Genomic DNA, 12,873 nt, shown 5'->3' with positions numbered 1-12,873 from the left:
GGGCGGAGCCAGAAACAAGGAATATGGCTCCATCAGTAGTGTCATACACACTTGAGGTCCTGGGCTGGAACCACAGGACATGCTGGGCATAGTGGCATGGGCTTATAAACCCAGCACTGGAGGGTGGAAACAAGTAGGGTTGGTTGATAAACCATGACCAAAGAGAAATGGACTCAGATAACAAAGTAGACAAGCTCTATAGAAATGATACCAGAAACTGACCTCTGGCATACATGGACAAGCACTCACACACACCAAGGTAGCTAACATATACTGAATAAAGGACTGGAAAAGTGTTAGAGAAGATGAGGTAAAGGCTAGAAGCTACATCATTTGTGACTTGCAGGCAAATTTTTTCTTTTAAAATATCTTTTTCAAAGTGAGAGTTGGGTTGGGTTATATGATGCAGACTCACGTGGTACGGCCAACTCACATGGTGTTTTGCTAAGGTGAGACCCATGGGAGGGAGGACACGTGATGTTTGGAGAAAGTATAAATAGGACTCAGAGGACAGCGACAATGCACTTGTATAGCTAGCTAGCCTTACAACGCTTCACTGGGCTTCATTGGTCTCTCATCTTCATCGATCTTCACTTCATTGAAAGAGGCATGGCAGAGAACTTCCCCTGGCAGCCTGGTCCTGGTTGCTCCCACTGACTTGTGCTGATTTGGCCCAGGCATGGCAGTTTCTGCTAGATTGGGCCACAGCTGCTGATTCTTGACACTACTGAACTGGACTGCTGGTATCCTGACAGAGATTGGAATCGCCCCAAAGAACTACTTCTCAACAGGTCCACACCCCCTTGTCTTTATGATATCATCCTAGCAAATGAAGCAAAGCTTCATTGTGCTTTTGGTTTTCATTTCCCTAGTGGGATAACTTCCATATATACCTGTTCATTTGTCTGTCTTCTTAATGATTGTCTGTTAAAGTCAATAATAGTTAATAGCATTAACCATCACTTCGAAAGAACCTAAAATCACCTGGTATACAGGTTCTGGAAAGTTCTGTGAGGGGAGATTACATTAATGTGAGAATGTGCACCCTTTTTGTTTTGTTTTAATAATCTTATTTTTCTTGGCTATTTTATGTATTTACATTTCAAATGTTATCCCCTTTACCCCCTCCCCCATACCCCCTCTTCTTCCCCCTGCTTCTACAAGGATGCTCCCATTCCCACCCACTCCAACCTCAACACCCTGGCATTACCCTACATTGGGGAAACTTCTCCAGGACCAAGAGCTTCTCCTCCCATTGATGCAGGACAATGCCATCCTCTGCCACATATGTGGCTGGAGTCATGGGTCCCTCCATGCATACTCATTGGTTGGTGGTTCAGTCCCTGAGAGCTCTGGTTGGTTGATATTGTTGTTCTTCCTATGGGGTTGCAAACCCCTTCAGCTCCTTTGGTCCTTTCTCTAACTCCTCCATTGGGGTCCCCTTGTTCAGTCCATTGGTTAGCAGCAAGCATCCTCATCTGTATCATTAAGGCTCTGGCAGAGCCTCTCAGGAGACATCCATATCAGGCTCCAGTCAGCAAGCACTTTTGCTGATGCCAAGCAATAATGACTGGGTTTGGTGGCTGCATATGGAATGGATCCCCAGGTGGGGCAGTCTCTGGATGACCTATTCTTCAGTTCCTGCTCCACTCTTTGTCCCTGTATTTCCTCCCATGAGTATTTTGTTCTCCTTTCTAAGGCTGAAGCATCCACACTTTGGTCTTCCTTCTTAAGCTTCATATGGTCTATGAATTGTTTCTTGGATAATCTGAGCTTTGGGGCTAATACCCACTTATCAGTGAGTGCATACTATGTGTGTTCTTTTGTGATTGGGTTACCTCACTCGGGATGATATTTTCTAGTTCCATCCATTTGCCTAAGAATTTCATTAAGTCATTGCTTTTAATAGCTTAGTATGCCATTGTGTAAATGTACCACATTTTCTGTATCCGTTCCTCTGCTGAAGGACATCTGGGCTCTTTCCAGCTTCTGGCTATTATAAATAAGGCTGCTATGAACATAGTGGAGTATGTGTCCTTGTTATATGTTGGAGCATCTTTTGGGTATAAGCCCAGGAGTGGTATAGCTGTGTCCTCAGGTAGTACTATATCCAACTTTCTGAGGAACCTCCAGACTAATTTCCAGAGTGGTTATACCAGCTTGCAATCCCACCAACAATGGAGGAGGGAGAATGTGCACCCTGACTGTGGGAACACTATTCCCCAGGCAAGGGTTCCTGGACAGCAGCATAAAATGGAGGCCTATAGTATGCTGAGGAGTACAGTGCGTTCATAGTCACATGCCCCTGCCTCCCATGTGCTAGGATGAAAGGCAGGTATCACTATGTACAGTTCTATGCCCATTTTAAAATGTATTTATTAGGCTGGAGAGATGGCTCAGCGGTTAAGAGCACTGACTGCTCTTCCAGAGGTCCTGAGTTCAATTCCCAGCAACCACATGGTGGCTCACAACCATCTGTAATGAGATTAGATGCATTCTTCTGGTGTGTCTGAAGACAGCTACAGTGTACTCATATACATAAAATAAATCAAAAAATGTATTTATTCATGTGTTTTACACATTAAAGTGCTCTGTCTTTATGCACACCAGAAGAGACACCAGATTCCATCACAGATGGCTGTGAGCCACGTGGTTTCTGGGACTTGAACTCAGAACCTCTGGAAGAGCAGTCAAGCACTATTAATCACTGAGCCATCTCTCCAGCCCTACATACATATATAAATTTATTTTTATGTGCATTGTTGTTTTGCCTGTATGGCTATGAGATCACCTGAAACTGGAGTTACAGATGGTTGTGAGCTGCTATGTTAGTGCTAGGAACTGAACCCAGGTCCTCTGAAAGAGCAGCCAGTGCTCTCAACTGTTGAGCTATCCCTCCGGCTTATGCCCATTTTTAAAATTTGGTTTAGGGCTTAAGCCATGTTTTTTGAGTTATTTATATTTATATTTATTTTCAATTTGATGCATTGTTCTTATTTATACTTGCTTCTGTTACCTGTACTTTGGTGTTCTATCCAAATAAAAATTACTGCCAATACCAACCAGTATCAAGGAGCTTTTCCCATCATCTTCTAGTAAGTTTATAATTCCAGTTCTTACTGGTGCGTGCGTGCGTGCGTGCATGCATGCGATGTGTAGGCATGCATGCCCAGTACATGTGTAGAAGTAGGATAACACTGGTCAGCTCTCTCCTACCACTTTTATGTGGGTTCCAGGAATCAAATTTAGATTACCAGGTATGCACAACAAGTCCTTATGCATTGAGTCAATTCACTGGGCCCTCAAGTTAATTTTTATGTTTAGAATACAGAGTCCAAATCCCATTACTTCACATGTACATACAGTTTTCCTAATAAATAGAAGAGACTATCTTTTCCCTGCTGTATAGTCTTATTATCAAAGAGAAGTCGAATAAATATTTCTAAGTTCCCTATCCTGTTCTATTGCCCTGGAACTATTTCATGCTAATACCATGCCATTTTGGTTATATAATCTGTAATATAGTTTGAGATAATAGAGTGTGAGGCCTCCAATTTTGTTGATCTCAAGATGGTGATGAGTATCCAGTCTCTGAGATCCCATATAGATTTGGATTTTCTAATTCCTGTGAAAAATTCCATTAGAATTTTTGAGGAGAGTAAGTACAATTCACTTACAGACAGCTTTGGGTAGTATGGACATTATTTATTCTACAATCCAGGATGACAATCCTTCCACTTACATGTGTATTATATTCATAAATGCCTTATAGTGTATAGTGTACAGATCTTTCACCTCCTTGGTCATGGTATCTGCTCACAGCAGTAAAATCCTAAGACATTTACTGAACGAGTTATTTTTAAACTATGTTTGATGGTGTCTTGATGGTTTTCTATGTATAAATCATGCTTTTCTGTCCCCACTGTCACAAAAAATAAATAAATTTTAAAAAAAGAAAATAAAGAGAACAGTTACCTGAAAACAAGAGCAACTACTTTTCCAGAGTGGGTATGGATATCTTTTATTTCCTTTTCTTTTTAAGTGGCCTGACTAGGACTTCTAGTTTTGTCATAAATGGTGCTATGTTTAATAAAACTATGTGGGGCTGGAGAAGATGCCTCAGTGCTTAAAAGTACTAGCTGTTCTTGCAGAGGACCAGTATTCAATTCCCAGCACTGGTTAAAAACCATCTGTAACTCCAGAGGATTTGATGCCCTTGAGCACTGACATACATGTGGTACATAGACATGCATGCAGGCAAAACATCCATAAAAATAGAACTAAATTAAGTAAAATAAAATGTAAATCTCTAAGATGGGAACTCTTAATTCTAATAATAAAGAAAATGTTCAACTTTTCCTGGTTGAGTATGAATTAGCTTGGGGTTGTCATAAATATCTCTAACAAGCTATACAAATCACAACGCCTGACAAAACTAAATGTTGACAAGGATACAGAGTAACTGAACATTTGCTGGTAGAAATGCGAAATGATACCACAGAAAAGAGTGTAGTAATTTCTGCAAAGTTAAGCAGGTAGTTTTACCATGTGGTTCAATAAACCACTATTTTTTTTTAAGCAAAGGGAAACAAAGCTTGACCTCACCTAACCCCCTGTTTAATTCAGAAGGCAAAGTAGCAAAAGACCCAGGTCATGTAAAATGCCAAGAACCAATGGTGCCATATAACTATACCAAGGATGATATGGCACTTGTGAGAAATCAATGCATCCTGCAGCTCAAGTTTTATAGCCACAGCTGTGCCTAAAAATAGTACAAGCAGAAAGCCTTATTCCATCACAACTAGGAGGGATACAAAACTGACAGTCTCCTTTTTAGACCAGGAAATTAATGAGAAAAGGCTTTGTGGTAGCTTCCCACAAACCTCTCATCTCACAGTACAAAGTGAACACAAGTGCTATGCCAAGACTCAGATCTGCTACAGTCAAACTGAATACCACATGGGTACATTTAACATTACCAGAGTGGAATGATGGAAGGAGCCATTCACTTAAATTTACTCAAGAGGTAAATGCTTATAGCTGTACTGATTATTGGTTAAAGCTAGATACAATCCAGAAACAGAATAATAGATAAGTCAAACTAATTCTTCCATATACTGTAATACCATTTGTCAACAAAACAGAATGAAATGACACACTGTGTGTTCAATTCAATCCTCAAGTATGTTAAGTGGAGGAAGTCAAACATGAAAGACTATACAATTGGTAGATCCAGTTAGAAGGCATTATGGGAAAAGCAAAAACTATAGGGAAAGAAAGCCCTGTGTTTCCTTCCCAAAGGTTGGGGATGAAGAGAAGGACTGAATGGAGGTAATGTGAGTGTGAAAGGTTTTACTTTGGTTGGTTGGTTTTGCTCTGCTAGGACTTGATCCGGAGCCATACTATCTCTCTATAGATAGGCACATTTCCATTGAGCAACACCCCAGGGACTGACCTTAAAAACTTGTTATTGGGGTTGGGGATTTATCTCAGTGGTAGAGCGATTGCCTAGGAAGCACAAGGCCCTGGGTTCGGTCCCCAGCTCCAAAAAAAAAGAACCAAAAAAAAAAAAAAAAAAAAAAAAAACTTGTTATTTTTTAAATTTATTTTAAGTCCAACATTTTGCCTGCAAGTATGTATGTGTGCCACATGAATTCCTGGTGGCCACAGAGGCCAGAAGAAGGCATTAGATTCTCTAGAACTAGAGTCAGGGATGATGGCAAGCTACCCTATGGGTACTGGGACCCCAATCTGGGTCCTCTGTAAGAGCAACAAGTACTGTTAACCACTATACCATCACTCTAGCCCCATTACTTTTATGTCCAAAAAGGGATGATTTGTACTATAGTTGTATAAACTTAACAAAGTTGATCTGAGAACTCAATTAAAATATCCATGCTGTATATGAGTCAAAACAAAACTTAAGATTTCTTGTTACCCTGTATTTTTGTATCAATGCATACTACCTGCTACAAATAAATAGAAATTAAAATTTTTCCTTGTAAAATGACCACATTCTAAATAATACAAGTAAAACATTATACTCAAGGGCCAGCAAGACAACTCAGTGAGAAGGTTAAAATAAAAAAATGCTTAGGATATGATCTCATCCTCTAGAAGGTTTATATCTGGAGAGAAAAAAAAACACAAAATTAAAAAATACTTCAAAACAAACTGCACGATTCTACACACTATTTCATGAATTCAAACAACAAACCAGTTTCATAAGAATTTAATCATAGGGTTGGGGATTTAGCTCAGTGGTAGAGTGCTTGCCTAGCAAGCGAAAGGCCCTGGGTTCGGTCCCCAGCTCCAAAAAAAAAAAAAAGAAAAGAAAAAAAAAAAGAATTTAATCATAAAGTTTAATAATAGCTTAATTTTTATCCATCTATGAAAAGACTACACTTACACTCAGTACCACAGAATATTATTTCCTAAATTTTAAAAGAAAGCCAAGGGAGCTGGAGAGATGGCTCAGAGGTTAAGAGCGCCAACTGCTCTTCCAGAGGTCCTGAGTTCAATTCCCAGCAACCACATGGTGGCTCACAACCATCTGTAATGAGATCTGGTATCCTCTTCTGGCCTGCAGGTATGCATGTAAGCAATAATAAATAAATCTTAAAAATAAATAAATAAATAAAAAGAAAGCCAAAACAGCCTATACTCAAAACTTTCTACACTATGTATTCTGCAAATAAGTAAAACAATTTCACTTATAACTACTATCTAGGAGTGAAAGCACTCCAGATAAATGAAACTATCACACACTAGTCCTATCATGATACAAAGACAAAGTAAACAGACTTTCATTGTTTGGGCAAAGGGGCAATTTTGTAGCAATACTTCAAGAAATACTTCAATACCTCAAGAAAAGGTACAACAAGATGCAAGTAAAGACCCTGGGTCAACATAAATTATAAGGCTACTGAATATATATACAACAACGGATGACATTTTAAAGAAAGCAACGAGAACAGGGTACAATTTTAATCTATTTTTACAATCTTGTCAAAGGATTGATAATGACAAGTTTGTCACTAAAAACCTATTCACCAAAATGTTTCTCCTGGAAATTAGGATTACTTTCTTAGGATGAGAAGCCTAAGCTCCAGGAATTTACTCTCCCTAACTAGGCCTAGTGTCTACCTATTTATTTAGTTCATTCCTCTCAATGAAGACAAGAAGATAAAAACTGAGAAGAATGTAATTGTGGTCAAATTTCTACTCTCAATGCCTTCCTTCTTCATGTATCTTTAAGTATTTTTGTTTATATTTTTGTGTTTTGGGATAGGGTCTCACTATATAGCCCAGACTGTCCTGGAACTCACAATGTACACCAGACTGGTCTTGAACCAGAGATCCACCTGCCCCACCTCCTGAGTACTGGAATTAAAGGTGTCTGCCACCAACACCCAGTTTAAGGTAAACTCTTAATTTTTGTTCCAAATAAATCTATCTTGTAAGACGATTCTTTCAGCACTCAGGAAGCAGAGCAAGTAGATCTCTGAGTTTTGGTCAACAGAGTAGCAAGTTCAGATATGTATTCAAGATAACAGTGATTTTTAAGTCCTTTAATAGCTAGCTACTTCAATGAATATCCTGGTGGGGGCACCAGTGGAGGGAGAAGCCCTGGGTCCTGCTAAGACTGAACCCCCAGTGAACTAGTCTATGGGGGGAGGGCGGCAATGGGGGGAGGGTTGGGAGGGGAACACCCATAAGGAAGGGGAGGGGGGAGGGGGATGTTTGCCCGGAGGGCGGGAAGGGGAATGGCACTCGAGATGTATATGGGAAGTGCTCAAGATAATAAAAAAAGAAATAGAATAGGGAAGAAAAAAAAAAAAAGAAATTATGCAAAACTAACTTCCTTTCCAGTACTATAGTTCATTTTCTATGGCTTATAAAATAGAACATAATATCAAATAAAATTGTACTCATTCCTCTGTAAAAAAAAAAAAAAAAAGAAAAAAAATAAATTTATGTTAACTAAAAAAAAAAAATAGCTAGCTACTTTATATTAATGTTTCAAAAATAAATAAATCTATTCTAACCCAAAAATTTTAATCTTTGCCAATTTCCAGCATGAATGAATGAATGAATGAATGAATGAATGAATGAATGGAAATACTGAACATTTTCTAAGGTGTTAGGCATTCCATGCTCACATTAAGTAGAGAAACGAAACAAAGGTATAGAAGTCAGGCAGTAGAGGCTGTACTAAATTAACTTGGTACTTGTTTTCTTTTGTTTGTGAGTGCCACTTCTTCACTGAGGCAGAGTCTCTCAAGTGAGCCCAGAGGTAGCCAATATAATGAGTGGCTGTAATTACAGCCAGTGACACCTGAGATTTCAGCAGCCACAATGCCCACCCTGTACTAACAAAGGTTCTAGAGATATGAATTCTAGTCCTCATGCATGGTTGGTTGTACAGCAAGTACAACCACTGAACCATCTCCTCAGCCCCTACTAAGTAATTTTCACCATCAAGAAATAACAATCAAGCTAAGAATAGCCAACACCTGCATTTAGTCCCCAAAAGCAGGAAGAACACAAGTTCAAGTCAGGCACAGACAACACAGGGAACATAGTCTCGAGGAACAAACAACAAAATCATCTTTAAAAGTATTAGCGAACAAACTATAGTCATAATTTTTGTCATCACACTTTAGAAAAGCAATTTGCCTATGTTTCCCAGAAGTTTATAAAACTCTTAAGACTTTATTGACCATCATAACATTTAAAATTCCAATATTAACTTCACTGTATCCTAGAAAGTAAATATTTACATTTATGTACATTTCTCTATCTGGAGTATCTCTGAGTTCCTTTCCTTTTGCTCAAATCTCACACTAATTATAATTAACAATTAGTGTATATTTATTTACTTAGTTTATTTCCTAAACAAAAAAAACAGATACTTAACACTTAATAACAACAATTATATGCCATCAACATATATTATTTTTTGCCTTAAAAGTTCCATTTCAGCTGCTTGTTGGTGGCCACCCCTTTAATGCCAGCACTCAAGAGGCAGAGGCAAGGGTACTCTCTTTGAGTTCAGGACCAGCATGGTCTACAGAGCTAGTTTCAGGACAACCAAGACTATACAGAGAAATCCTGTCTCAATCTCCTCCCGCTCCCAAAAAAAGTTACAGTTCCATACAATAAAATCCTGTTGGTTTAGTTGACTACTTCTAGAAACTAAGACACAACAACACCATAAAAAGATTAATTGACCATTTGCTCAGTGATCCTGCCAATTAACTTTCATGTATTACAGGGTCACAGACAGCATCAGGACCCTTGCTGGTCAGTCCTTCCATCACAAGAACCAGCCAAATGTACAGCTGGCACTGCACAAATCAACTATCACCAGTTTTATTTATCAATGTACTACAAACAAATCATGTAAGAAATATCATCCTGAGAAAGTACTGCAGTAATAAATCCAGTGACTCCCACAACGGAGGACGACCTAAGAAATAATAATATGTAAACTCTACCTCACATACTGAATTTAAAATAACAGATGGCTTAAAATTCAAAATCCATTTCTAAAAAATAAGTATTTGTAATTTTACAGTGGGTTAGGAACATAATTCAGTGGTAGCCTGTATTCTCAGCATGCACAAAACAGCCCCCAACACCAAAATTGAAAACGTATAAATAACACACGAGCTTTGTTACTCTTTAGGCTAGAATTATAAATGCTAAGACAAAAGTGATCTCTTCCACCTCTCCACTTTATCCATTCATGTACTTTCCCTTTATGTGGCATTATAATCTCAAATTATGGTAACATTCATCTTTCAAAAACCTTTTTCTTATTAGTTGGCCACAATTGCAATCTAATCACTTTTCCATTCCCCAATTTCTCTTCTGACAGACAAGACTTTCTCATAATATGCTATGCAAGGCATCAGAATAAGCCCTTTGGGTCGTTTAGGTTTTGCCTCTCCTAGCAGCTGTGACTCCCTGAAAATAATAAGCATCACCTTTCTGCGCACAATTCCCTACCAAGTATAAATTAACTATTCTTGTTCCTCAGTATACAATAGGGATTAGTTCTAGGACACACTTCTGCTCCACCCCAATCCCCACTCCAACCCCATCTTTGGATGGTGAAGTCCTTTACATATAATGGCATAATATTTACATTCAATCTATTACACATCCTCCCCATAGTTCAAATCTATACATTACTTACACTATCTAATAAAATGTAAATGCCATGTTAAGTAGTTGTTACACTTTGGGAATGACAAGAAAAAGAAAGACTATTTCTTTCTCCAACAAGAAGGGCTGATAGCACATCATCGTATTACTATGGATTCACTCACAGATCTGTCTCTTGAACTATATCATAAACCCCTTAAGAGTTTAGGGGTGTACCACCACCGACAGTTCTGGGCCAAAGAAGACTGGAAATCAAGCGATAAAACTTTTGAATACTTCCTACATAGCTCTGTATTAGTAAATGATCTGACAGACATTTGTGAGGGACTGTGGTCTATCTTTGACCAAAGACACACACCCTTTCTACTGAACACACACTTTCCACCACTTCTTTAAGGGGAGAAGATTCAATTATGTCTGATTCACTCTCAATACAAATGTTTACAACACTGGAAAGGGGGCCACATTTGAAATATAAATACATAAAATATCTAATAAAAATGCAAAAAAAACCTCCAAATGCTTACAACATAATAGAACTCAGTACATTTATAACCAAATAAAATCTAAGCACATTTTCTTTAACAACATGGTCCTCAAAAATCTTAAGAACCTATAAATTCCAGCATCTGGTTCTTTTTTTTTTTTATTCATAGTAAGATTTGAGAATGTTTTCCAATACAACTGTTGTTAAGAAGACCTGCAGAGACGGAGGTAGGAACAAGAACATTAAAATATGGGTAATCGTTTAACACCATGCTTACATTCCACTTTATCCAAAGAATTTAAATGGGAGTGGGGAAAAAAAATGTAGGCACAACCTGTAATTCAGTATAAGCCCTACAGAAAACGAGATACTAGATTTGCAAACCATGAGTTAATTTTTAAAGTGTTGTTTTAATCCACAAAATTTTTACATTTATCCCATGACCAGCTGGTTCTCATCTCACCAATGCCCCGCCCCCCTCCTCACCTTCCTACACACACACACACACACACACACACACACACACACACACACACACACAGAGGAGTCCCTGTGCCAAACCAACCATCATGGGGAAAAAAACCTAAACCATGTGGTTCGTTTCCCTGATTCTTTATGGAAATAGTCATAGTTCTTTTTCCCAAAGGAAAATCACCTATTCTAACGGGAACTGGGAAGGAAAAGCAGCTCATTATCAGTTTCCCACAGGGAAGAAAAAAAAAATGGTATTAACTTGCAATAAGAGACAGCCTTTCCACCATGTCCCCTTTACAACCTAAGTTTAAACTTAAGGGTTAAGAATTTTTGTTTTGTCTTCAGGGTACATTCGCAGGAATGGAGAAGTGAGGCATTTCAGTTTGCAGGAATAGGACCCCTTCAAAAAAGATCCCTCGGAATTTGTGTGATCCACACAAGCCTGCCATCCAGCAAGATTCCGTTATACAGAAAATGCCACTCTCCACCTCCCCCGCCATCCGGAACACTGACAGGAGAGGACAGCGGGGGCGACGGGGCAGAGGCGAGGGGGCGGGACGCCACGCACCGCACCGCACGGCACCGCACCGCACTGGGGACTCGCACGGGGCTGCTGGGGCCTTCTGCGGACCCCGTTTCCTCCAGCCGCCGCCGCCCTCGCCCCGTCTCCACCCCGGCGCCGCTCCCGGGACCTAGTACCGCGCGGCCTCCTCAGCCCGCCGTCACCCCGCGCGCCCCTCACACCCCACGTCCTATCGCGCCGCGCCGCGCGAGGGGCCGCGTCGCACCTGGATGTAGTTGTTCTCGCAGTAGTCGGCCACCCGCTCCAGATTCGTGTAGCTGTCGAAGAGAGCCCGGCGGCCCCCCGGGATTTCCTCTTCCAGCAGCATCTGCAGCTCCGCCATCTTCACATCCTCCTCTTCCTCCTCCTCCTCCTCCTACTCCTCCTCATACAGCCCGCAGAGGCAGCGGCCGCGACGCCCGGGAGAGGAGGAGCAGCGGCGAACGCGGCGGGAATCGGGAGGAGCGAGCTGCACCCCCCACGGCGCGCGACAGGGGAGGGGGCGGCGGGAACGGAGGCGGGGCGCGAGCCGACAGGCCGCGAGGACGGTCACCGCGGCGACGGGCGAACGGACGGGCGCGCGCACGCGCGCTCCCCTCCCTCCGCCCCCGAGCGCCCGAAAAAGATTCCCACCCGCGCCGCCCCTCCCCCACTTCCGGCGTCTCCTAGCGACGGGAGGGCGGGGGCCGGGATGCGCGCGGGAGCGGGGCTCCCGGTTAACCCTTCGGCCCCGCGCGGCCTTCCAGGCTCTGGGAGTCCTCAGTAGCCTTTGTTAGCCGGGCGGGAATGGGCCGCCGCTCCCTGCTGCTTCCCGCTGCCCACTGCTGCTTCCCGCCGCCGCCCCCCATCTTCACCTCTGCGCTGCACCCGGGGCGGGAACCCTGTGGAGGTCATCTGCCTAAGGAAGCTTTCCAGGCCCCTGTGGAGGCCTAGGGAGAGGACACAGCCCCTTCACAAGCTCTGTGAAATATAACACCTCATCAGAACAGGCAGAGCCACTGAACTTCCAAGCAGCTCTAAATGCCACCTTGGACCTCATCGTCTTCTTTACAAATTACTGTTACCTAATCCCAAACCAATTCATTCATTCATTCATTCCCTTCCTCCCCCTGTCCCCACTTCTTGGCATGATCTCCAGTGTAGACTGAGCTGGCTAGAATTACAGCTACAAGTTGTA

The 12,873-nt window shown here is 41.4% G+C and overlaps 1 protein-coding gene across 50 annotated transcripts in view; it reads right to left on the bottom strand.

Moving 5' to 3' along the window:
* Abi2 (abl-interactor 2) overlaps positions 1-12,348 on the bottom strand; it is a 169,559-nt gene extending 157,211 nt beyond the window's left edge. For 10 of the 50 annotated variants that reach the window (XM_063266774.1, XM_063266758.1, XM_063266770.1 and 7 more), the window contains exon 1: positions 11,923-12,291. In XM_063266774.1, coding sequence (XP_063122844.1) covers positions 11,923-12,039 — 117 coding nt within the window. In that variant the 5' untranslated portion in view covers positions 12,040-12,291. Of the gene's footprint in view, positions 1-11,922 lie in introns of all 50 variants that reach the window. The other 40 variants (XM_063266757.1, XM_063266769.1, XM_063266776.1 and 37 more) reach the window with 14 other exon arrangements.
* Positions 12,349-12,873: the final 525 nt, after the last annotated feature.

Source organism: Rattus norvegicus, chromosome 9, assembly GCF_036323735.1.
Source record: "Rattus norvegicus strain BN/NHsdMcwi chromosome 9, GRCr8, whole genome shotgun sequence".
In the NCBI taxonomy this organism is placed as follows: Eukaryota; Metazoa; Chordata; class Mammalia; order Rodentia; family Muridae; genus Rattus; species Rattus norvegicus.
The sequence above is the reverse complement of the archived record's forward strand: the minus strand, read 5'-3'. Positions and strand labels throughout refer to the sequence as shown.